The sequence below is a fragment of the Ascaphus truei genome, chromosome 6, assembly GCF_040206685.1.
Source record: "Ascaphus truei isolate aAscTru1 chromosome 6, aAscTru1.hap1, whole genome shotgun sequence".
In the NCBI taxonomy this organism is placed as follows: Eukaryota; Metazoa; Chordata; class Amphibia; order Anura; family Ascaphidae; genus Ascaphus; species Ascaphus truei.
In genome coordinates, this window is record NC_134488.1 from 120886424 (window position 1) to 120910897 (window position 24474).

Genomic DNA, 24474 nt, shown 5'->3' on the forward strand with positions numbered 1-24474 from the left:
CAACTCTCCTAACTCCCCAATCCTTCTGTGACGATGCTCATCTCCGATCAGGAAGCGGATCCGCTGGGCTGAGGTAGGGATGCAAATAATCCGGCCAGAGCCCGGGGACAGAGTCCTGTAAGAGTATTCGTAGTCAGTAAACAGGCAGGGGTCAATGCTGCTGGCAGTTGTGCAGAATCCAGACAACAGGAAAAGGGTCAGGGCAGGCAGAGAGGTCGGGGTCACGATGTGGGGTCGGCAACAGGGAAATCCAATGAACAGGGGAGCCACAGGGATAGGCACGCCACAGCAACAGGCAAGCCACAGGGAAAGCTCAGGAACTAGAAGGTTCAGGAACTAGAGCCCAGGGTGGTCAGGAACAACGCTAAACGCATACAATTCACGGGCCGGGACTGGAGTCACTGGCTGCTATTTAAGCCCTGGAACAGATGCAGCCAATAAAGCAGGCTGCCAGTAACCAAAATGTCCACCGCAGCCAGGTAAGGAGGGTTCCAGCCAAAGCCCGGACTGGAACCCTTACACCTTCACCCCCTACCCTAACCGCTAAAACCCCCTAAATTAACCTACCTTGTTGGCGAAATGGCCGGCAGTTGAGTGTCCAGCTGCAGTGAAGGGTCCCTCGGCGGCCAAACGCCGATGTGGTCCCGGCAAAGCCAAATGTCCGATTCTGTGATTCTGTGGACGTAGAGGTGGCACCGCATGAGCATTCCTTCCCAGCGCCCTTTATACCCAGTTTCTCATAGTCTGGGATTCCTTGGGTACTTTGGCATCTCTGCCCAGGATCCCTCCCCGGTAATCCCTTGTTGGGCAGCTTCCTTTTCTTCCCTTCAGCTTCCGAAATGAATGTTACATTAAATGAAACTGAAACGCAAATATAACAAGAAGACCTAAAGGGGATGTTGCTATTTATAAAATGAGAACTCCTCCCTCCCCTTACATCATAGTGCCGAATGGGTGTGGAAAAAGGGTCCCACCCTCCAACAATGTAACCCATGATTAACTGTATTCAACCCCTTAAGTCAGTGCTTCGTAGAAGCATCTTTTGCAGCAATTACTGCTGAGTCTTTTTGGATAGGTGTCTACTAGCTTTGTTCAGTAGGATGGTGACGTGTTTGCCCAGTCTTCACGGGAACATTGATCCAGTTCTGATGAGTTTGTTGGGGATTGTCGGTGGACTGCAGTCTTCAAGTCTCGCCATAAATCTTCGATTGGATTCACGTCAGGGCTTTGTTTGGGACACTCAAGAACATTTATTCTCTTCTTGTTCCACCACTCCAGTGCGGCTTTGCTTCGGGTCATTGTCCTGCTGAAATAGGAATTTCCTCCCCAGTGTCAGAGTCTTGGCTGAACTCAAACAGGTTTTCCTCAAGGATTTGCCTGTACTTTGCACCATCCATTCTCCCCTCTCTCCTGACGAGCTTCCCAGTCCCTGCTGAAGAGAAGTCTCCCCATAACATGATGCTGCCACCACCATGCTTGAAAAGCAAAATCAATGAGGCTCACCACACTGAAAAAGGAAAGGGTACAAATACCGATGCTCCAAAAACCAGGTCAGACCTGCTGCTGTCCAAGTAATCCAGAAAGGTAGGACCTTTGTAGTTGATAAATGGTTTTCTTTGTGAAATCCGACTTGTGCCCTTCCTCTATGTTCTTCTTTCGCCACCATGCTTGACAGTTGGGATGGTCTCGAGTGGGTGATTTGCAGTGTTGTGCTTGTGCCAGACGTAACACTTGGAATTTAGACCAAAAAGTATATGTTGTGTGCGAAAAAGCAAATAGATGATAGTGTGGACTGGTGGAAAAAGGTTTTGAGCTCAGATGAGAACAAAAATTGAACTTTTGGTCTAAATTCCAAGCATTACGCCTGGCTCTGTATCTATCATTCATCCAGCAGTGAATCGACAAGAGCTGAAGATCTATGAATGACCTCCACAATGATCTTCCATGTACAGCGATTGCAAGCCTCTTTTTTTTTTTTCTTTACGTGGAACCAACACAATTTCTGATTTCACCTTTCCATCTTACTTCTGGTCGTCATCTTGGTCTTGTAATTTTCCTTGGAATCCAGTCGAGTACCATCTTTATCCAACTATAGTCCTTTCTGATGGCAATACGTCCGGTTTTGAACCAATTCATTATTTTTCCCGCGTCTCCTGGTAATAGAGAAATATACAATGGAAACGCACTCCATATATTAAATGTCCATAAATACTTGCACATACTTTGAGTACTACCAGCTGTGGTATGCCAGAACCACTCAATCGATACGTGCAAAAAAATGCTGGGCGATGCCTCACTTATTCAAGTAACACATTTATTTTCTTCTGATCAACACCCAGCATACATTTCTCCATACTTCTTTGGGTTGTCTGAAGCTTCTAAATTGCCTCCGCATTTAGGGTCCACGTTTCATATCCATACGTGAGCACACGGCAGGAAGCACTGGTCCAAAATATCCCTGTTGACGCACAGTGGAAGGTTCGCTTGAAATATTGTCTTGTTTCTTCCAACTGCGCTCTATCCGGTCTTCTTTCTCTTATTGATTTCGTTCATTGTTCTGTCATTTTCCTGTTCTTCAAACAGCAGGTACAGAGGTTTGCAACGATCTTCTCTACTTCTTCCATCGCCTCTTTCAAGATTTAATTTCCATCTTTCCTGGAAGCCTTCCCATTCTTCATTGATTTTGTTGCCTTTGCCACATCTGGAAGGACGCATAGTACGTCCCTGGTAGTTTCTTCTCACTTTTCCTCTGATGACTTATGTCCCGTGTCATCTGTTTTCTTGTACAATTTAATGTAGAAGTTCTCAACTCTCTTTATGATAACTTCACAGTCTTATTGTTTTATTTTTTTATTGTTGAGATCCATTGTCTTGTTTGAGTGCAATTATTTGCTTTTTCCCAATCAGTTTCTGCTACGTCTTCTTTAAGATTTTGTTATCTTCCGTTATATATGTCTGTCTGTCTGTAGCAAAACTTAACGTTTTCGGTTCCACAGTTGTCGCGGCACAGAAAGATTAACTCTGCGGGGGGGTCCAATTGAGAAGCATGGAACACCCCTCCCCCCCCCCCCATCGAAGCGCGATCGTAGCAGAAACTGTCCACAGCGACGTAGACTTTTGCTTGTTCGTTTGCATATCTGTGGACAGTTAGTCTTGCTACCTCTGTACATTTGCTCAATTGCCTTGCACAGTTCTACGTATTCAATTCTTGCGTCTGGGGATGGCTTCATTTCTTGTTGTCTCTTCAGTAACTGCTGTCTCATCTGATATTTTTCTATCTGGTTTTATGTTGGCGATTCCTCCCGTTTTTTTCCCTGTGCTTTCAACTACAATGTTCAGAAGTTCTTCATACACTGTAATTATTTGTTAAAATTGCTGAAGCGGTTACATTTTTTTCCAGTTTTAGTTGTAATGCAATTCTTACTGATTGTTTTCGTCCTTCTTTTTATTCAGTTTTCGTCTTTCCATCTTTGCATTCAGATGTAATTTGAAGCGAACCAGCCGGTGATCCCTCCTTGTCTCCCAACGGTTAAGGGCTGGGCACTCTTTAATCACGCATTACTTGTTAGCTAGGATATAGTCCATTTCATCCTTGATTCCATGTCCATTTTCTATTTGGATTCTTCTTGAAGAATTAATTCGTGATGTAGAAGTCTTCACATTTTGTGAATTCTGCCAATCTGTCCCCACGTTTGTTTCATCACTCTGCTTGGCACAAATGTTTGCATTGAAATCTGCCATAATATTCTTGAGGTGACAATTCCCTTTGTTAAATTGGTTGATTTCATGGTAGAATTCTTCTACTTCATTGTCTGTGTGACTTGATGTTGGGGCACACATGTGGATTATTTGAAGCCAGTATCTCTGTCAACTGAATGATGATTCTGGCTGCTCTTTCGGAGGAGCTTCCATACGCTAGTACTGTATGTTGTTTATCCATCTCTTGTTAACGATGAAGCCTACTCCACTAATTCTTCCATTTTCTGTACCCCTGTAATATAATGGGTGTCCGCTTTTGCGCTCAATGAGGTCTTTTAATCTTTTCACGATCGTCTTCCAGTTCTTGCAGTGCTGCTCACTGGAGAGAGCCTGGTGGTTGTAGGTAGCCAGATTGAGGTTCAAATGACCGCTTTTGTTTAACCTCCAGGGATTTTCACCCCTCTCTGCCTTCATGCCGGCCTCATTTGCATGTTGGCAATTACCTTTCCCACTTTAGCCGGTTATATTGGTCCTGCTTTCATAGTATGGTTAACCTGCCAACTATACATCTTCTAGAACACCTATTGCCACCTCTTCCCACCACGTTGAGGAAGTGAGATAAGGATTTGAGGGAAGGATATGTGTATAAATCTATGTATTTTTCACAATTTTCTATAACATGTCAGCATTCTAATAGAGTGAATGTTCACTGGCGTATTTGCAAAATGATTGGAGTGTGAATGTATGAATCGGGACGTGGGCAGGTATGATGGCAAAAAGCATGAATGAGTAAAACGCGTTGGTAGGTAATGCATGTGTGGGCCCCTATTTAATATGCAGTGCAGTCGTATTCTTTCGGGAGGTCTGAGATCCAGTCGATTTTTAATGGCGCTAAAATCTTCCCTTTTGGACACAGCTGTACAGTATATTGAGTTTGGGTTAGTGTGATTATTTTTTTTATACTAAGAGGTATAGAGAACACGCATCGCATACTAGAACACTGGTGCAAATTTACTTTGTCAAAGTATCAAGGTGCTTTTCTCTCATTTTGCTTCACGTGTCTTGGGGAGCGGCTGTAGGAGGTGTTGGGGGGCGGCTGTAGGAGGTGTTGGGGGAGCGGCTGTAGGAGGTGTTGGGGGAGCGGCTGTAGGAGGTGTTGGGGGGGCGGCTGTAGGAGGTGTTGGGGGGCGGCTGTAGGAGGTGTTGGGGGGCGGCTGTAGGAGGTGTTGGGGGAGCGGCTGTAGGAGGTGTTGGGGGAGCGGCTGTAGGAGGTGTTGGGGGAGCGGCTGTAGGAGGTGTTGGGGGAGCGGCTGTAGGAGGTGTTGGGGGAGCGGCTGTAGGAGGTGTTGGGGGAGCGGCTGTAGGAGGTGTTGGGGGAGCGGCTGTAGGAGGTGTTGGGGGAGCGGCTGTAGGAGGTGTTGGGGGAGCGGCTGTAGGAGGTGTTGGGGGAGCGGCTGTAGGAGGTGTTGGGGGAGCGGCTGTAGGAGGTGTTGGGGGAGCGGCTGTAGGAGGTGTTGGGGGAGCGGCTGTAGGAGGTGTTGGGGGAGCGGCTGTAGGAGGTGTTGGGGAAGCGGCTGTAGGAGGTGTTGGGGGTGCGGCTGTAGGAGGTGTTGGGGGAGCGGCTGTAGGAGGTGTTGGGGGAGCGGCTGTAGGAGGTGTTGGGGGGGCGGCTGTAGGAGGTGTTGGGGGGGCGGCTGTAGGGGGTGTTGGGGGGGCGGCTGTAGGAGGTGTTGGGGGAGCGGCTGTAGGAGGTGTTGGGGGAGCGGCTGTAGGGGGTGTTGGGGGTGCTGCTGTAGGAGGTGTTGGGGGTGCTGCTGTAGGAGGTGTTGGGGGAGCGGCTGTAGGAGGTGTTGGGGGAGCGGCTGTAGGAGGTGTTGGGGGAGCTGCTGTAGGAGGTGTTGGGGAGCGGCTGCAGGAGGTGTTGGGGGTGCGGCTGCAGGAGGTGTTGGGGGAGCGGCTGTAGGAGGTGTTGGGGGAGCTGCTGTAGGAGGTGTTGGGGGTGCGGCTGTAGGAGGTGTTGGGGGAGCGGATGTAGGAGGTGTTGGGGGAGCGGCTGTAGGAGGTGTTGGGGGAGCGGCTGTAGGAGGTGTTGGGGGAGCGGCTGTAGGAGGTGTTGGGGGAGCGGCTGTAGGAGGTGTTGGGGGAGCGACTGTAGGAGGTGTTGGGGGAGCGGCTGTAGGAGGTGTTGGGTGGCGCGGCTGTAGGAGGTGTTGGGGGAGCGGCTGTAGGAGGTGTTGGGGGAGCGGCTGTAGGAGGTGTTGGGGGAGCGGCTGTAGGAGGTGTTGGGGGAGCGGCTGTAGGAGGTGTTGGGGGTGCTGCTGTAGGAGGTGTTGGGGGAGCGGCTGTAGGAGGTGTTGGGGGAGCGGCTGTAGGAGGTGTTGCGGGAGCGGCTGTAGGAGGTGTTGGGGGAGCGGCTGTAGGAGGTGTTGGGGGAGCGGCTGTAGGAGGTGTTGGGGGAGCGGCTGTAGGAGGTGTTGGGGGAGCGGCTGTAGGAGGTGTTGGGGGAGCGGCTGTAGGAGGTGTTGGGGGAGCGGCTGTAGGAGGTGTTGGGGGAGCGGCTGTAGGAGGTGTTGGGGGAGCGGCTGTAGGAGGTGTTGGGGGAGCGGCTGTAGGAGGTGTTGGGGGAGCGGCTGTAGGTGGTGTTGGGGGTGCGGCTGTAGGAGGTGTTGGGGGAGCAGCTGTAGGATGTGTTGGGGATGCGGCTGTAGGAGGTGTTGGGGGTGCGGCTGTAGGGGGTGTTGGGGGAGCGGCTGTAGGAGGTGTTGGGGGAGCGGCTGTAGGAGGTGTTGGGGGCGCGGCTGTAGGAGGTGTTGGGGGAGCGGCTGTAGGAGGTGTTGGGGGGCGGCTGTAGGAGGTGTTGGGGGAGCGGCTGTAGGAGGTGTTGGGGGGGCGGCTGTAGGAGGTGTTGGGGGAGCGGCTGTAGGAGGTTTTGGGGGGGCGGCTGTAGGAGGTGTTGGGGGAGCGGCTGTAGGAGGTGTTGGGGGAGCGGCTGTAGGAGGTGTTGGGGGAGCGGCTGTAGGGGGTGTTGGGGGGGCGGCTGTAGGAGGTGTTGGGGGAGCGGCTGTAGGAGGTGTTGGGGGAGCGGCTGTAGGAAGTGTTGGGAGAGCGGCTGTAGGAGGTGTTGGGGGGCGGCTGTAGGAGGTGTTGGGGGAGCGGCTGTAGGAGGTGTTGGGGGAGCGGCTGTAGGAGGTGTTGGGGGAGCGGCTGTAGGAGGTGTTGGGAGAGCGGCTGTAGGAGGTGTTGGGGGGTGGCTGTAGGAGGTGTTGGGGGAGCAGCTGTAGGAGGTGTTGGGGGAGCAGCTGTAGGAGGTGTTGGGGGAGCGGCTGTAGGAGGTGTTGGGGGAGCGGCTGTAGGAGGTGTTGGGGGAGGAGTCAGCCATACATTCTAATGCCATGTATCAAAATTTGCGCACACACACTAATATATATATATATATATATATATATATATATATATATATATATATATCTACTATATATTTCTCAAAGTGTCCTATGTGTCGTTGCCTGTCTGTCTGTATGTGTCTCCCTGTGTCCCTCCCTGTGTCCCTAGCGGCAATCAGATTGGACATTGGGCCAGGCCAATGAGATTGCTCCCTTGGCCCGCCCGCCCCCGCACACCTCTCATTGGCCTGAGGCGGAGTGACGACACACACACACACATTCACACCGCGGCGCTCATTGGGACCCGCGCGCACCTCCTCCTCTCCCCGGGTCTCCCGCTTTCCCGTGCTTTTTCCTCCCCCCCCCCCCCCGCCGCCGCTACAGTCAGCGGGGGAGCGGAGCGAGTGCCCGGGACACAGCGGGGGACTCTCACCTCCCTACGGCTCTCACCACCCATAGCCCACTCCCTCACCCGGCGCTCACCCCCCCCCCCCCACTCACCCCCCCCCACACACACAGAGCACGCGGCTCTCCCCTCACACAGGCCTCTCCTCCGGCTGTCTCCGCCTATCCCACGAGAGGCACAGCACCTCCTCACCGGAGCGTCTGAGCCTCTCCGCGGAGAAGCCCGAGGTGGAGGAGGAGGGCGGCCGGGACCCGTAGGAAGAGGAGCGCGGCCGTGTGCAAGGTGAGGAAACGCAGGGGAATGGGTTATTTAACGCGTCCCTGACTCACCCTGCCCTTTGCCCCCCCTGCCCTTTGCCCCCCTGCCCTCCCTCCCCCTGCCCCTTGCCCCCCCTGCCCTCCCTCCCCCTGCCCTTTGCCCCCCTGCCCTCCCTCCCCCTGCCCTTTGCCCCCCCCTGCCCTTTGCCCCCCCTGCCCTCCCTCCCCCTGCCCTTTGCCCCCCTGCCCTTCCTCCCAATGCCCTTTGCCCCCCCTGCCCTTTGCCCCCGTGCCCTCCCTCCTAATGCCCTTTGCCCCCCCTGCCCTTTGCCCCCTGCCCTCCCTCCCAATGCCCTTTGCCCCCTGCCCTCCTTCCCAATGCCCTTTGCCCCCCCCTGCCCTACCTCCCCTCCCTCCTAATGCCCTTTGCCGCCCTCCCTCCCCCTGCCCTTTGCCCCCCCTGCCCTACCTCCCCCTGCCCTTTTCCCCTTTGCCCCCCCGGCCCTTTGCCCCTCTGCCCTTTGCCACCCTGCCCTTTGCCCCCCTGCCCTTTGGCCTCTTGCCCCCCTCCCTCCCTGCCCTCTTGCACCCCTCCCTGCCCTCTTGCCCTCCCCCCCTGCCCTTTGCCCCCCTCCCTCCCTGCCCTCTTGCCTCCCCTCAGCTAGTGTATATATATATATAATTGGTGCAGTTTTTTTTTTACATGGTGGTAACCTCGGCACTTAAGATCTGCGTCAAGAAGCAAGATGAATGTTTCATACATGTGCCACTGGAGCAAATGTTTGCTCCATGTTATGGAGAAAATGGCATCATCTTGATGCAGGCCCGCCCCCTCCTGCCCTCTGCCCCGCCCCCTCCTGCCCTCTGCCCCGCCCCCTCCTGCCCTCTGCCCTGCCCTCTGCCCTGCCCCCTCCTGCCCTCTGCCCCGCCCCCTCCTGCCCTCTGCCCTGCCCTCTGCCCTGCCCCCTCCTGCCCTCTGCTCCGCCCCCTCCTGCCCTCTGCTCCGCCCTCTGCTCCGCCCCCTCCTGCCCTCTGCCCCTTCTGCCCTGCCCTCTGCCCTGCCCTCTGCCCCGCCCCCTCCTGCCCTCTGCCCCGCCCCCTCCTGCCCTCTGCCCCGCCCTCTGCTCCGCCCCCTCCTGCCCCCTCCTGCCCTCTGCCCCGCCCTCTGCTCCGCCCCCTCCTGCCCTCTGCCCTGCCCTGCCCTCTGCCCCGCCCCCTCCTGCCCTCTGCTCCGCCCCCTCCTGCCCTCTGCCCCGCCCTCTTCTCCGCCCCCTCCTGCCCTCTGCCCCGCCCTCTTCTCCGTGCCCTCTGCCCCGCCCTCTTCTCCTGCCCTCTGCCCCGCCCTCTGCCCCCCAACCATCAGCGATAATGACTATTGTTCTGCAACATTTCAGTATTCCAAAATAATACATAGACCTAACATTTCAGTCTAATTAATTGAATTGAGATGCTGGAAATATGTTTTAACCTCTTCAGTGCCAAAGGGGCTTGAAAAGGTTAACCCTTTTGTGTCATATTGTCACACTTGTTAGGAGCGCAGTGCTCTGAGTGTATGCAGCAGGAAAGGGGGAATGAAGGTGTTACAGTTGGAGGTTAATGCTCTTTCCATGCGCAGGTCACGTAATATAGAGTCTGTGGGGACGCCGGGTGCTGATGCGTTCCGCGAGGTGAGGGTGCAGTCCGTGCTCGTGGAGTTTCTGCTCTGTAACGTGGAGACTCTCTTCAGCGACACCTTCACTTCTATTGGTAAGGAAGCTGCTGGTCTGAAACCATCACACACGAAGCCCCCCCCATCACACACGGAGCCCCTCCCCCATCCCACACGGAGCCCCTCCCCCATCCCTCACGGAGCCCCTCCCCCATCACACACGGAGCCCAATCCCCCATCGCACACGGAGCCCCTCCCCCATCACACACGGAGCCCCTCCCCCATCGCACACGGAGCCCCTCCCCATCACACACGGAGCCCCTCCCCCATCACACACGGAGCCCCTCCCCCATCACACACGGAGCCCCTCCCCCATCCCTCACTGAGCCCCCCCCATCACACACGGAGCCCCTCCCCCATCCCTCACGGAGCCCCTCCCCCATCACACACGGAGCCCAATCCCCCATAGCACACGGAGCCCCTCCCCATCACAAACGGAGCCCCTCCCCCATCGCACACGGAGCCCCTCCCCCATCGCACACGGAGCCCCTCCCCCATCGCACACGGAGCCCCTCCCCCATCGCACACGGAGCCCCTCCCCCATCGCACACGGAGCCCCTCCCCCATCGCACACGGAGCCCCTCCCCCATCGCACACGGAGCCCCTCCCCCATCGCACACGGAGCCCCTCCCCCATCGCACACGGAGCCCCTCCCCCATCGCACACGGAGCCCCTCCCCATCACACACGGAGCCCCTCCCCATCACACACGGAGCCCCTCCCCCATCGCACACGGAGCCCCTCCCCCATCACACACGGAGCCCCTCCCCCATCACACACGGAGCCCCTCCCCCATCACACACGGAGCCCCTCCCCCATCGCACACGGAGCCCCTCCCCCATCGCACACGGAGCCCCTCCCCCATCGCACACGGAGCCCCTCCCCCATCGCACACGGAGCCCCTCCCCCATCGCACACGGAGCCCCTCCCCCATCGCACACAGAGCCCATCACACACGGAGCCCCTCCCCCATCGCACACGGAGCCCCTCCCCCATCGCACACGGAGCCCCTCCCCCATCGCACACGGAGCCCCTCCCCCATCGCACATGGAGCCCCTCCCCCATCGCACATGGAGCCCCTCCCCCATCGCAAACGGAGCCCCTCCCCCATCGCAAACGGAGCCCCTTCCCATCGCACACGGAGCCCCTCCCCCATCGCACACGGAGCCCATCACACACGGAGCCCCTCCCCCGTCGCACACGGAGCCCCTCCCCCATCGCACACGGAGCCCCTCCCCCATCGCACACGGAGACCCTCCCCCATTCGCACACGGAGCCCCTCCCCCATTCGCACACGGAGCCCCTCCCCCATTCGCACACGGAGCCCCTCCCCCATCGCACACGGAGCCCCTCCCCCATCGCACACGGAGCCCCTCCCCCATTCACACACGGAGCCCCTCCCCATCGCACACGGAGCCCCTCCCCCATCGCACACGGAGCCCCTCCCCCATCGCACACGGAGCCCCTCCCCCATCGCACACGGAGCCCCTCCCCCATCGCACACGGAGCCCCTCCCCCATCGCACACGGAGCCCCTCCCCCATCGCACACGGAGCCCAATCCCCCATCACACACGGAGCCCAATCCCCCATCGCACACGGAGCCCAATCCCCCATCGCACACGGAGCCCCTCCCCATCACACACGGAGCCCCTCCCCATCACACACGGAGCCCCTCCCCCATCGCACACGGAGCCCCTCCCTCATCACACACGGAGCCCCTCCCCCATCACACACGGAGCCCCTCCCCCATCGCACACGGAGCCCCTCCCCCATCGCACACGGAGCCCCTCCCCCATTGCACACGGAGCCCCTCCCCCAGCCCCTCCCCCATTGCACACGGAGCCCCTCCCCCATCACACACGGAGCCCCTCCCCCATCGCACACGGAGCCCCTCCCCCATCGCACACGGAGCCCCTCCCCCATCGCACACGGAGCCCCTCCCCCATTGCACACGGAGCCCCTCCCCCAGCCCCTCCCCCATTGCACACGGAGCCCCTCCCCCATCGCACACGGAGCCCCTCCCCCATCGCACACGGAGCCCCTCCCCCATCGCACACAGAGCCCATCACACACGGAGCCCCTCCCCCATCGCACACGGAGCCCCTCCCCCATCGCACACGGAGCCCCTCCCCCATCGCACACGGAGCCCCTCCCCCATCGCACACGGAGCCCCTCCCCCATTCGCACACGGAGCCCCTCCCCCATCGCACACGGACCCCTCCCCCATCGCACACGGAGCCCCTCCCCCATCGCACACGGAGCCCCTCCCCCATCGCACACGGAGCCCCTCCCCCATCGCACACGGAGCCCCTCCCCCATCGCACACGGAGCCCCTCCCCCATCGCACACGGAGCCCCTCCCCGATCGCACACGGAGCCCCTCCCCCATCGCACACGGAGCCCAATCCCCCATCGCACACGGAGCCCCTCCCCATCCCACACGGAGCCCCTCCCCATCACACACGGAGCCCCTCCCCCATCGCACACGGAGCCCCTCCCCCATCGCACACGGAGCCCCTCCCCCATCGCACACGGAGCCCCTCCCCCATCGCACACGGAGCCCCTCCCCCATCGCACACGGAGCCCCTCCCCCATCGCACACGGAGCCCCTCCCCCATCGCACACGGAGCCCCTCCCCCATCGCACACGGAGACCCTCCCCCATTCGCACACGGAGCCCCTCCCCCATTCGCACACGGAGCCCCTCCCCCATTCGCACACGGAGCCCCTCCCCCATCGCACACGGAGCCCCTCCCCCATCGCACACGGAGCCCCTCCCCCATTCACACACGGAGCCCCTCCCCATCGCACACGGAGCCCCTCCCCCATCGCACACGGAGCCCCTCCCCCATCGCACACGGAGCCCCTCCCCCATCGCACACGGAGCCCCTCCCCCATCGCACACGGAGCCCCTCCCCCATCGCACACGGAGCCCCTCCACCATTGCACACGGAGCCCCTCCCCCAGCCCCTCCCCCATTGCACACGGAGCCCCTCCCCCATCACACACGGAGCCCCTCCCCCATCGCACACGGAGCCCCTCCCCCATCGCACACGGAGCCCCTCCCCCATCGCACACGGAGCCCCTCCCCCATTGCACACGGAGCCCCTCCCCCAGCCCCTCCCCCATTGCACACGGAGCCCCTCCCCCATCGCACACGGAGCCCCTCCCCCATCGCACACGGAGCCCCTCCCCCATCGCACACGGAGCCCCTCCCCCATCGCACACAGAGCCCATCACACACGGAGCCCCTCCCCCATCGCACACGGAGCCCCTCCCCCATCGCACACGGAGCCCCTCCCCCATCGCACACGGAGCCCCTCCCCCATCGCACACGGAGCCCCTCCCCCATCGCACACGGAGCCCCTCCCCCATCGCACACGGAGCCCCTCCCCCATCGCACACGGACCCCTCCCCCCATCGCACACGGAGCCCCTCCCCCATCGCACACGGAGCCCCTCCCCCATCGCACACGGAGCCCCTCCCCCATCGCACACGGAGCCCCTCCCCCATCGCACACGGAGCTCCTCCCCCATCGCACACGGAGCCCCTCCCCCATCGCACACGGAGCCCCTCCCCCATCGCACACGGAGCCCCTCCCCCATCGCACACGGAGCCCCTCCCCCATCGCACACGGAGCCCCTCCCCCATCGCACACGGAGCCCAATCCCCCATCGCACACGGAGCCCCTCCCCATCCCACACGGAGCCCCTCCCCATCACACACGGAGCCCCTCCCCCATCGCACACGGAGCCCCTCCCCCATCGCACACGGAGCCCCTCCCCCATCGCACACGGAGCCCCTCCACCATCGCACACGGAGCCCCTCCCACATCGCACACGGAGCCCCTCCCCCATCGCACACGGAGCCCCTCCCCCATCGCACACGGAGCCCATCGCACACGGAGCCCCTCCCCCATCGCACACGGAGCCCCTCCCCCATTGCACACGGAGCCCCTCCCCGATTGCACACGGAGCCCCTCCCCCATCGCACACGGAGCCCCTCCCCCATCGCACACGGAGCCCCTCCCCCATCGCACACGGAGCCCCTCCCCCATCGCACACGGAGCCCCTCCCCCATCGCACACGGAGCCCCTCCCCCATCGCACACGGAGCCCCTCCCCCATCGCACACGGAGCCCCTCCCCCATCGCACACGGAGCCCCTCCCCCATCGCACACGGAGCCCCTCCCCCATCGCACACGGAGCCCATCGCACACGGAGCCCCTCCCCCATTGCACACGGAGCCCCTCCCCGATTGCACACGGAGCCCCTCCCCCATTGCACACGGAGCCCCTCCCCCATCGCACACAGAGCCCATCACACACGGAGCCCCTCCCCCATCGCACACGGAGCCCCTCCCCCATCGCACACGGAGCCCCTCCCCCATTCGCACACGGAGCCCCTCCCCCATTCGCACACGGAGCCCCTCCCCCATTCGCACACGGAGCCCCTCCCCCATTCGCACACGGAGCCCCTCCCCCATTCGCACACGGAGCCCCTCCCCCATCGCACACGGAGCCCCTCCCCGATCGCACACGGAGCCCCTCCCCCATCGCACACGGAGCCCCTCCCCCATCGCACACGGAGCCCCTCCCCCATCGCACACGGAGCCCCTCCCCCATCGCACACGGAGCCCCTCCCCCATCGCACACGGAGCCCCTCCCCCATCGCACACGGAGCCCCTCCCCCATCGCACACGGAGCCCCTCCCCCATTCGCACACGGAGCCCCTCCCCCATCGCACACGGAGCCCCTACCCCATCGCACACGGAGCCCCTCCCCCATCGCACACGGAGCTCCTCCCCCATCGCACACGGAGCTCCTCCCCCATCGCACACGGAGCCCCTCCCCCATCGCACACGGAGCCCCTCCCCCATCGCACACGGAGCCCCTCCCCCATCGCACACGGAGCCCCTCCCCCATCGCACACGGAGCCCCTCCCCCATCGCACACGGAGCCCCTCCCCCAGCCCCTCCCCCATTGCACACGGAGCCCCTCCCCCATTGCACACGGAGCCCCTCCCCCATTGCACACGGAGCCCCTCCCCCATTGCACACGGAGCCCCTCCCCCATTGCACACGGAGCCCCTCCCCCATTGCACACGGAGCCCCTCCCCCAGCCCCTCCCCCATCGCACACGGAGCCCCTCCCCCATTGCACACGGAGCCCCTCCCCCATCGCACACGGAGCCCCTCCCCCATCGCACACGGAGCCCCTCCCCCATCGCACACGGAGCCCATCCCCCATCGCACACGGAGCCCATCCCCCATCGCACACGGAGCCCATCCCCCATCGCACACGGAGCCCATCCCCCATCGCACACGGAGCCCCTCCCCCATCGCACACGGAGCCCATCGCACACCGCACACGGAGCCCCTCCCCCATCGCACACGGAGCCCCTCCCCCATCGCACACGGAGCCCCTCCCCCATCGCACACGGAGCCCCTCCCCCATCGCACATGGAGCCCCTCCCCCATCGCACACGGAGCCCCTCCCCCATCGCACACGGAGCCCCTCCCCCATCGCACACGGAGCCCCTCCCCCATCGCACACGGAGCCCAATCCCCCATCGCACACGGAGCCCCTCCCCCATCGCACACGGAGCCCCTCCCCCATCACACACGGAGCCCAATCCCCCGTCGCACACGGAGCCCCTCCCCCGTCGCACACGGAGCCCCTCCCCCGTCGCACACGGAGCCCCTCCCCCGTCGCACACGGAGCCCCTCCCCCGTCGCACACGGAGCCCCTCCCCCGTCGCACACGGAGCCCCTCCCCCGTCGCACACGGAGCCCCTCCCCCGTCGCACACGGAGCCCCTCCCCCGTCGCACACGGAGCCCCTCCCCCATTGCACACGGAGCCCCTCCCCCAGCCCCTCCCCCATTGCACACGGAGCCCCTCCCCCATTGCACACGGAGCCCCTCCCCCATTGCACACGGAGCCCCTCCCCCATTGCACACGGAGCCCCTCCCCCATTGCACACGGAGCCCCTCCCCCATCGCACACGGAGCCCCTCCCCCATCGCACACGGAGCCCCTCCCCCATCGCACACGGAGCCCCTCCCCCATCGCACACGGAGCCCCTTTCCCATCGCACACGGAGCCCCTCCCCATCGCACACGGAGCCCCTTCCCCATCGCACACGGAGCCCCTCCCCCATCGCACACGGAGCCCCTCCCCCATCGCACACGGAGCCCCTCCCCCATCGCACACGGAGCCCCTCCCCCATCGCACACGGAGCCCCTCCCCCATCACACACGGAGCCCCTCCCCCATCACACACGGAGCCCCTCCCCCATCACACACGGAGCCCCTCCCCCATCACACACGGAGCCCCTCCCCCATCACACACGGAGCCCCTCCCCATCACACACGGAGCCCCTCCCACACAAGGCTGTCGGTCACATTGTCTGAAATATTGTTTGGACATCCGACACTTCCTATGATTGACCTCTTCACTGCTGGAAGGGCCAATGCGTTGCAGGCCCCGGCTTTAGCGAAGTGTTAAAATGAAGCATGTGCTGCCCCAACTTGTAACCCATAATATCACCCGTATAATATCGCCCCGATGGCTACCCAACTCCACAGTGCATTATTGCCTTCTACAGGGATGTTGATGTAGGCTTTATCATTATCCATGAATAATTCTGTGGGTGCTGGCGGTAATATAGCTGCACAACATACTGGCACAATCAATCCTCCTCCTAAATAGCATTAAAGCAGTGTGGGATTACGGAGCACTGCGAGGTAAAGTGCAGTCACGGGCCTTGCTTATAGACACAGGTTCACCCATTACAAAGCCTTTCATGCCCAGCAGTCCACTACTTCTTCATAGCAACCCAAGCTTTGTACGCCATGTCTGGTTGCGGAACCGATGCAGGTACCTGTGCGGGGGTTAGAGGCGTGCTTTCCTTGTGCGCTTTTTGTTTATTTCCGGGCTCGCTGCTCCCCCTCCTCCTCCGTTCCTCACGTTTGCCTTCTGAGCTGCTCACTTCTTGCACCTGCCCGCTTCACCTGTGGATGGTGTTTGCTGACCTCGTGTGAACTACTATCGTTGGGCTTTAACCCGGAGAAGGAACTTGGGGACGAAACTCTCCTCTGACGTCGCGCTGAGACAAGGCTGCCATGTTTGTTTGAGCCGTGCTCGACCTTCGAACTCTTCCACCTTGCCCTCTGCTTTTTATTTTATTTTTCTTACCCGGACCTATTGTTTTTCAATCCTTGGCTCCCCCCGCCATGGGTTGATGTTGCTTCTGCTTGCATTGCTATAGACCTCGCAGGTCCTACTTGACCCTGGAGTTTGGAGATAGTGGGGAGGGCTAATACCTTGACCCCCGCCTGCTCCACATTGTCTTCTTCTCTACCCTCCTTCCCCCCCCCCCATCACCAGCGAAAGCAACCGGCCTCCGCAGAACATCTTGCATCTCCCTGAGACCTCGTCTGCTCACGCTGCCCGAGGCATGGTACCAGGCACAGAACAGAGTGTGCAGGGCCGAGACCCCAACTGATGAGGAGACCTCCTCCAACTCAACCCAGGAGAGCGGATCTGGAGCAACAGAGCAGCTCAAGACAGACGACTAATGGGATGTTCCAATCTGCCTGTGTGGCGGAACGCGACTGGTTCTGTCCCAAGGAGGAGCTTGCAGTGCACTGAGCAAAGCATGTTTGGGGCTGTAGGATTTGTGCACAGACTCCTCAGAAACATGATCACTCCGCTCTCTATAGTGATGCAGAGGATCTCTGTACAGCCCCATCACCAATAAACTCTCCACTGTCAGAGGGGCCTTCAGTACATTGCTGACATTGAAGGGGTTAAATGAAGATAACAACCCTTTGAATAACAGAGAAATGCCTACAATGTATCACTTCTCTGTCACTGAAAAGACCGATAATGAACAGAGACAAATACGTCACTGGCTTTTTGGCCACAATAATACCCATCAGGAGCGTGTGTAGTGGGATATATATATATATATATATATCTATATCTATATCTCTCGCACACCCACTGTCACATTGTGATGTTGGGTCCCACATATTGACCTCTGTCACTTCCCTTATCTTATGGTTTCTATTACAATGTATACCCCCTATGCACAATAAACAGGTCAGCCCCCTCTGGGGTGTTATTCTGTGTTTATTACAGCACTGCCCGTCGATCTCCCACTTTCCGTGCTGACGATATGGTGCGTAGCTGTATCTCTTTCTCCTGCTTACTATAAAGAAGCACAGCTATCTCTCTCTGCTTCACACACCTACACGGCTATCTTCCACTTTGCGTCCAAGATATAGCGTTGCCTCTCAAATTGCTCAACACAATGGTTTGCTGAGCGATCTCCTGTTTCTTTGTGATTAATGACACGCACACACCTACACTGTCCTGTTGTAGGATACGCAGCCATCTGTCACTCACGCCTGGGACACCCGCCTGTCTCGTATTGCTCCTCTTCTCGCTATGAGGTGCACAGCCACCTGCCCCTTCCCCCGTCACTATCGGAGGCACAGCTCTCCGTCACGGTGAGGCACGCGGCCCTCTCTTGTCCCGTATGCTGCTTTCTCTCGGGAGGTTTGAGGACTCGTCCTTGTCTCATTATAAAGTGATACTGATCATTCCCCAGAAGCCGTGTCCGATTGATGCAGAGGTAATGGACATCTTTGTATAGCCCAGCTTGGCTTACAGGGGGGTTCTGCTGCTTTATTTTGTGTGTGCGCCGCTTCCTGCTAAAGAGACCTTTCTTAACCTCCCTGTCCCCCCAATCTTAGCCCTGCAGAGCATTGTGCTATCAGAGAGCTTCGCTCTAACTCGCTGTTATCATGCAGAGCATCGCTCTCTCTCGCTGTTAGCCTGCCGAGCATTGCTTTACCTCTCGCTGTTATCCTGCAGAGCATTGCTCTCTCACTGTTATCCTGCAGAGCATTGCTCTCTCTCTCTCTTGCTGTTATCCTGCAGAGCATTGCTCGCTCTCTCGCTGTTATCCTGCTGAGCATCGCTCTCTCTCGCTGTTATCCTGCTGAGCATCGCTCTCTCTCGCTGTTATCCTGCAGAGCATCGCTCTCTTGCTGTTATCCTGCAGAGCATTGCTCTCTCTCGCTGTTATCCTGTTGAGCATTGTATCCTCTCTCTCTCGCTGTTAGCCTGCCGAGCATCGCTCTAACTCTTGCAGTTATCCTACAGAGCATTGCTCTAACTCTCGCTGTTATCCTGCTGAGCATTGCTCTCTCTCGCTGTTATCCTGCAGAGCATTGCTCTCTCGCTGTTATCCTGCTGAGCATTGTATCCTCTCTCTCTCGCTGTTATCCTGCAGAGCATCGCTCTCTTGCTGTTATCCTGCAGAGCATTGCTCTCTCTCGCTGTTATCCTGTTGAGCATTGTATCCTCTCTCTCTCGCTGTTATCCTACAGAGCATTGCTCTAACTCTCGCAGTTATCCTACAGAGCATTGCTCTAACTCTCGCTGTTATCCTGCTGAGCATTGCTCTCTCTCGCTGTTATCCTGCAGAGCATTGCTCTCTCGCTGTTATCCTGCTGAGCATTGTATCCTCTCTCTCTCGCTGTTAGCCTGCCGAGCATCGCTCTCTCTCGCTGTTATCCTACAGAGCATTGCTCTAACTCTCGCTGTTATCCTGCAGAGCATTGCTCTCTCTCGCTGTTATCCTGCTGAGCATCGCTCTCTCTCGTTGTTATCCTGCAGAGCATTGCTCTCTCTCGCTGTTATCCTGCTGAGCATTGTATCCTCTCTCTCTCGCTGTTAGCCTGCCGAGCATCGCTCTAACTCTCGCAGTTATCCTGCCAAGCATCGCTCTCTCTCGCAGTTATCCTGCAGAGCATTGCTCTAACTCTCGCTGTTATCCTGCAGAGCATCGCTCTCTCTCGCTGTTATCCTGCAGAGCATTGCTCTAACTCTCGCTGTTATCCTGCAGAGCATCGCTTTCTCTCGCTGTTATCCTGCTGAGCATTGCATCCTCTCTCTCTCGCTGTTAGCCTGCCGAGCATTGCTCTAACTCTCGCTGTTATCCTGCAGAGCATTGCTCTAACTCTTCCCCACCAGCTTGTTAATTCTTGTCCTATCATTGGCCGCTTGATAGTCTTCCTACATCAATCCATATTGTTGTCCTTGCAGGTCGCTGTGGCCCTTCCCGGCCCCGCTCCCTGCTGGGTGTTTGCCCCTCGGGACGCCTCGTCAGCCTGCAGGAGGCTCAGGCTCGGAGCCAGAGCCAGAGAGAAGCAGCTGAGAAACTGGGTGCGGAACGAATATCCCCCAATAAGCACCAGAGGGGGTCAGAGAGCAACGAGGAAAGGTACTATTGGGGACCCCCTGTATGGGAACCACCTCGCTGTCACCCCCCGCCCCCCAGAACTTTACTGCCACCGCTCCCCCTCACGCCCAGAACGTCCATGCTGATTTCCGCTCCAGAATGTTACTGCCGTCTTCCAAGTTCAGAACCGCCGCTGTTCTCTCTCATTTTCTCTCCCGTCATGTTTCTCTCCCCCAGAAAGACCCCCCGCGGGAGGAAGAAGTCAGGGGGAGGCAGCAGTTGGAGAACATTTTTCGCCATCGGGAAAAACTCCTCACAGCAGAAAAAGTCTCGTCCGGGGGGCATCGGGGGCCCTGCGAGCCACCAAAGAGGTGACACTGAAGCTCTCTCGCTGGCCCCTTCTTCCTGTTCTTATTGTCCTCTCGCTCTGCTATGGACTGTCTTATCACGCCACACTCTCTCTCATTCCCCTCTCAGTTTCAGAAACCGTCACTCTGCGGTCAGCTAAAAGCGAGGAATCTCTGTGCTCTCACACCAGTGGGGCTGGTAAGTATCTTACTGGGGGGCCAAGGAAATCCGTGGACCATGTCTGCCTCTGTCTATCCTCCCCCCAAACTAGCTTTGTGTGTCTCCTCTCATTTGTGTTCCTATCACTCATTACTTGCTCCATGTGGATGTCTCTCTCGGGACAGTACGCTGAGGACCTGGTCCCATGCCAGAGACGTTCCGCTCCATTCAATCATTGGGACAGCAATCTTTTCTGGTCTTCACAGCAATGGTCCTGTATCTGTGTCCCTATATCTCTCCCCCCCCTATATCTCTCCCCCCCCTATATCTCTCCCCCCCCTATATCTCTCCCCCCCCTATATCTCTCCCCCCAATATCTCTCCCCCTATATCTCTCCCCCCTATATCTATTCCCCCCATATATCTCTTCTCCCCCCTATATCTCTTCTCCCCCTATATCTCTTTCCCCGCCCCCCAATAATCTCTCCCCCTATTTCTTTCCCACTATATCCCTTTCCCCCTATATCCCTCTCCCCCTATTTCTTTCCCACTATATCCCTTTCCCCCTATATCCCTTTCCCCCTATATCCCTTTCCCCCTTTATCCCTTTCCCCCTATATCCCTTTCCCCCTATATCCCTTTCCCCCTATATCCCTTTCCCCCTATATCCCTTTCCCCCTATATCCCTTTCCCCCTATATCCCTTTCCCCCTATATCCCTTTCCCCCTATATCCCTTTCCCCCTATATCCCTTTCCCCCTATATCCCTTTCCCCCTATATCCCTTTCCCCCTATATCCCTTTCCCCTATATCCCTTTCCCCCTATTTCTCTTTCCCCCTATTTCTCTATCCCCCTATTTCTCTATCCCCCTATTTCTCTATCCCCCTATTTCTCTATCCCCCTATTTCTCTTTCCCCCTATTTCCCTTTCCCCCTATATCCCTTTCCTCCTATATCCCTTTCCTTCTATATCTCTTTCCCCCCTAGTTCTTTCCCCCGCCCCCCAATATCTCTCCCCCTATTTCTCTTTCCCCTACCCCCCAATATCTCTCCCCCCTATTTCTCTTTCCCCCACCCCCCAATATCTCTCCCCCTATTTCTCTTTCCCCCGCCCCCCCAATATCTCTCCCCCCTATTTTTCTTTCCCCCGCCCCCCAATATCTCTCCCCCCTATTTCTCTTTCCCCCGCCCCCAATATCTCTCCCCCCCTATTTCTCTTTCCCCCGCCCTCCAATATCTCTCCCCCCCTATTTCTCTTTCCCCCTATATCTCTTGCACTGCCCCCATATCTCATGCCCGCCCTTATTTCCCTCTGTGTGTAAATGCCTCCGCCTCTCATTTGGGGTTTGTTCATTAAAGTGTGATAGCCATGAATATTGCACTTTGGGGGATGGGTTTCTTGGTGCAAACATTTGTGTACCCCTCTTAAGTTTATTAATTAAAACTGTGATTTGTTAATCGGGGCACTGTCACATGGAAACGCCTATTGTGTGAATTTTCATGCAATACTGTCCCGATCGGAACTATCACAGTTTCCTCACCTTTTGCGTGTGCATCTTTGTGTGTCTCATATCCTGAATGCCTGTAATTTTGTGTGTACAGTTGTGTGAAAAAGAAAGTACATCCTCTTTGAATACCATGGTTTTACATATCAGGACATAATAACAATCATCTGTTCCTTAGCAGGTCTTAAAATTAGGTAAATACAACCTCGGATGAACAACAACACATGACATATTACACCGTGTCATGATTTATTTAACAGAAATAAAGCCAAAATGGAGAAGCCATGTGTGAAAAACTAAGTACACCCTTACTGCTTCCATAGGAATTAAGATGCTAAGTAGCAGACAGGTGCTGCTAATCAAATGCTCTTTATTTAATTGATCATCAACAAGTGTGACCACCTCTATAAAAGCCAAAGTTTTAGCAGTTTGCTGGTCTAGAGCATTCCGGGGTGTGTTAACACAATGCCAAGGAGGAAAGACATCTTAGGCTGAGTCCATGCTCGCTGAGGCTCAGTGAAAGCGGGTGCTTTCCCTGGCCTTGTGGTTGCTTACCGCACGCGCTGTCAGCGGGCCGTCAGGGGGCGGGCGCGTCACTGGCCGGGGGCGGGCCAGTGACGTCACGGAGCTGGTTCGCCCTCATTGGGCGAACCGCTCACGTGACCGGCCTGTCGTGCCGGCAAGCGGGGGAATTTTAAATTCCCCTAAGACCTGCGCTTCCGCAAGGGCGCGGAAGCGCAGGTGAGCCGCTACTAAAGCCGCTCTAATTGCGGCTGTAGGGGCTCAGTGCTGAGCGGGAGCGCGCGTCGGCACGCTTCCGCCAGCAAGCACTAAACATGGCCGAGGCCTTAGAGAAGCAATTGTTGCTGCCCATCAATCTGGGAAGGGTTATAAGGCCATTTCCAAACAATTTAAAGTCCATCATTCTACAGTGAGAAAGATTATTCAAAAATGGAAAACATTCAAGACAATTGCCAAACTTCTCAGGAGTGGATGTCCCAGCAAATTCACCCCAAGGTCAGACCGTGCAATGCTCAGAGAAATTGCAAAAAAAACCCAAGAGTTACATCTCAGACTCTACAGGCCTCAGTTACCATGTTAAATGTTAAAGCTCATGACAGTACAATTAGAAAAAGACTGAACAAGTATGGTAAAAAGAACATGGCAGCATGGCTTAGGTTTGCAAAGTTGCATCTGAACAAACCACAAGAATTCTGGAACAATGTCCTTTGGACAGACTAGACCAAAGTGGAGATGTTTGGCCATAATACACAGCACCACATTTGGCGAAAACCAAACACAGCATATCCGCACAAACACCTCATACCAATTGTCAAGCACGGTGGTGGAGGGGTGATGATTTGGGCTTGTTTTGCAGCCACATGACCTGGGAACCTTGCAGTAATTGAGTCGACCATGAACTCCTCTGTATACCAAAGTATTCTAGAGTCAAATGTGAGGCCATCTGTCCGACAGCTAAAGCTTGGCCTAAATTGGGTCATGCAAGAGGACAATGATCCCAAGCACACCAGCAAATCTACAACAGAATGGCTGAAAAAGAAAAGAATCAAGGTGTTGCAATGGCCCAGTCAAAGTCTAGACCTCAACCCGATTGAAATGCTGTGGCTGGACCTTAAGAGGGCTGTGCATAAACAAATGCCCACAAACCTCAATGAACTGAAGCAACGTTGTAAAGAAGAGTGGGCCAAAATTCCTCCACAACGATGTGAGAGACTGATAAAGTCATACAGAAAACGATTACAAATAATACAATACAGACCGGCGCCACTATAGTCCAATGGTGAAAAAGGTAATGTCCAATATTGAAATGTTCTCACACGGAGGGTGGCTATAGATATAGCTTTCCTGCTGTAACTTCACAGTGTGGACTCCATCAATATATGCAGGGAGAAGAGAAACAAGAAAAACACATCATAGTGCAGAATGCAATGATATAACATAAAATACACACAACAAACAAGACAAGACAACACTACATAAAACAGATAAGGCTGACTGGTAATAAGATAAATTTATTAAACACAATATATTGTAGCAGATGTGGGATCCGGTTGGTTAAAACCAGAATCCTACTTACAGCACAGAAAACGATTACTTCAAGTTACTGCTGCTAAAGGTGGTTCTAGCAGCTATTGAAGCAGTAAGGATGTACTTAGTTTTTCACACATGGCTTCTCCATTTTGGCTTTATTTCTGTTAAATCATGACACGGTGTAATATCTTATGTGTTGTTGTTCAAATTAGGTTGTCTTTACCTAATTTTTAGACCTGTTAAGGAACAGAGGATTGTTATCATGTCCTGATATGTAAAACCATGGAATTCAAAGAGGGTGTACTTTCTTTTTCACACCACTGTATATCGGTCTCCGTAGTTCTATTTCTCCCTTTTTCCATATACTGTGAGTCACCTCCCAGTGCTTGAGGAGATGTTGGTTCCATTCATATGAATGTAGCGGATACCTAGCACAGGGAAGCCGCTCACAGAGCGTATGGAATAATGTCTTTGTATGTGTATATTTCTCTCTCTAATTCTTTCATCGTCTTCTCACTGTAACTATTTCTTACCCTTGGGCACTGTATCTCCTTTCTTTCTTCTTTCTCTTTCTTTCTTTCTTTCCCTTTGACTGGCTCTCTGCCGCGCTCTCCTTTTCTGCCTGTCTCTCTCTCGCGCTCGCTCATTCGTTCTTTTTTTCGCGCTCTCTCTTTCTCATCCCCCTTTTTTTCTCTCCTGCGCTCTCTCTT

The 24474-nt window shown here is 56.9% G+C and overlaps 1 protein-coding gene across 4 annotated transcripts in view; it reads left to right on the forward strand.

Moving 5' to 3' along the window:
- The window catches only part of ARHGAP33 (Rho GTPase activating protein 33), a 92609-nt gene that overhangs the window by 61929 nt on the left and 6206 nt on the right, over positions 1–24474 (forward strand). For all 4 annotated transcript variants that reach the window (XM_075606112.1, XM_075606113.1, XM_075606111.1 and 1 more), the window contains 4 exons: positions 9361–9491; positions 19567–19744; positions 19940–20073; positions 20180–20248. In XM_075606112.1, coding sequence (XP_075462227.1) covers positions 9361–9491; positions 19567–19744; positions 19940–20073; positions 20180–20248 — 512 coding nt within the window. The remainder of the gene's footprint in view (positions 1–9360; positions 9492–19566; positions 19745–19939; positions 20074–20179; positions 20249–24474) is intronic.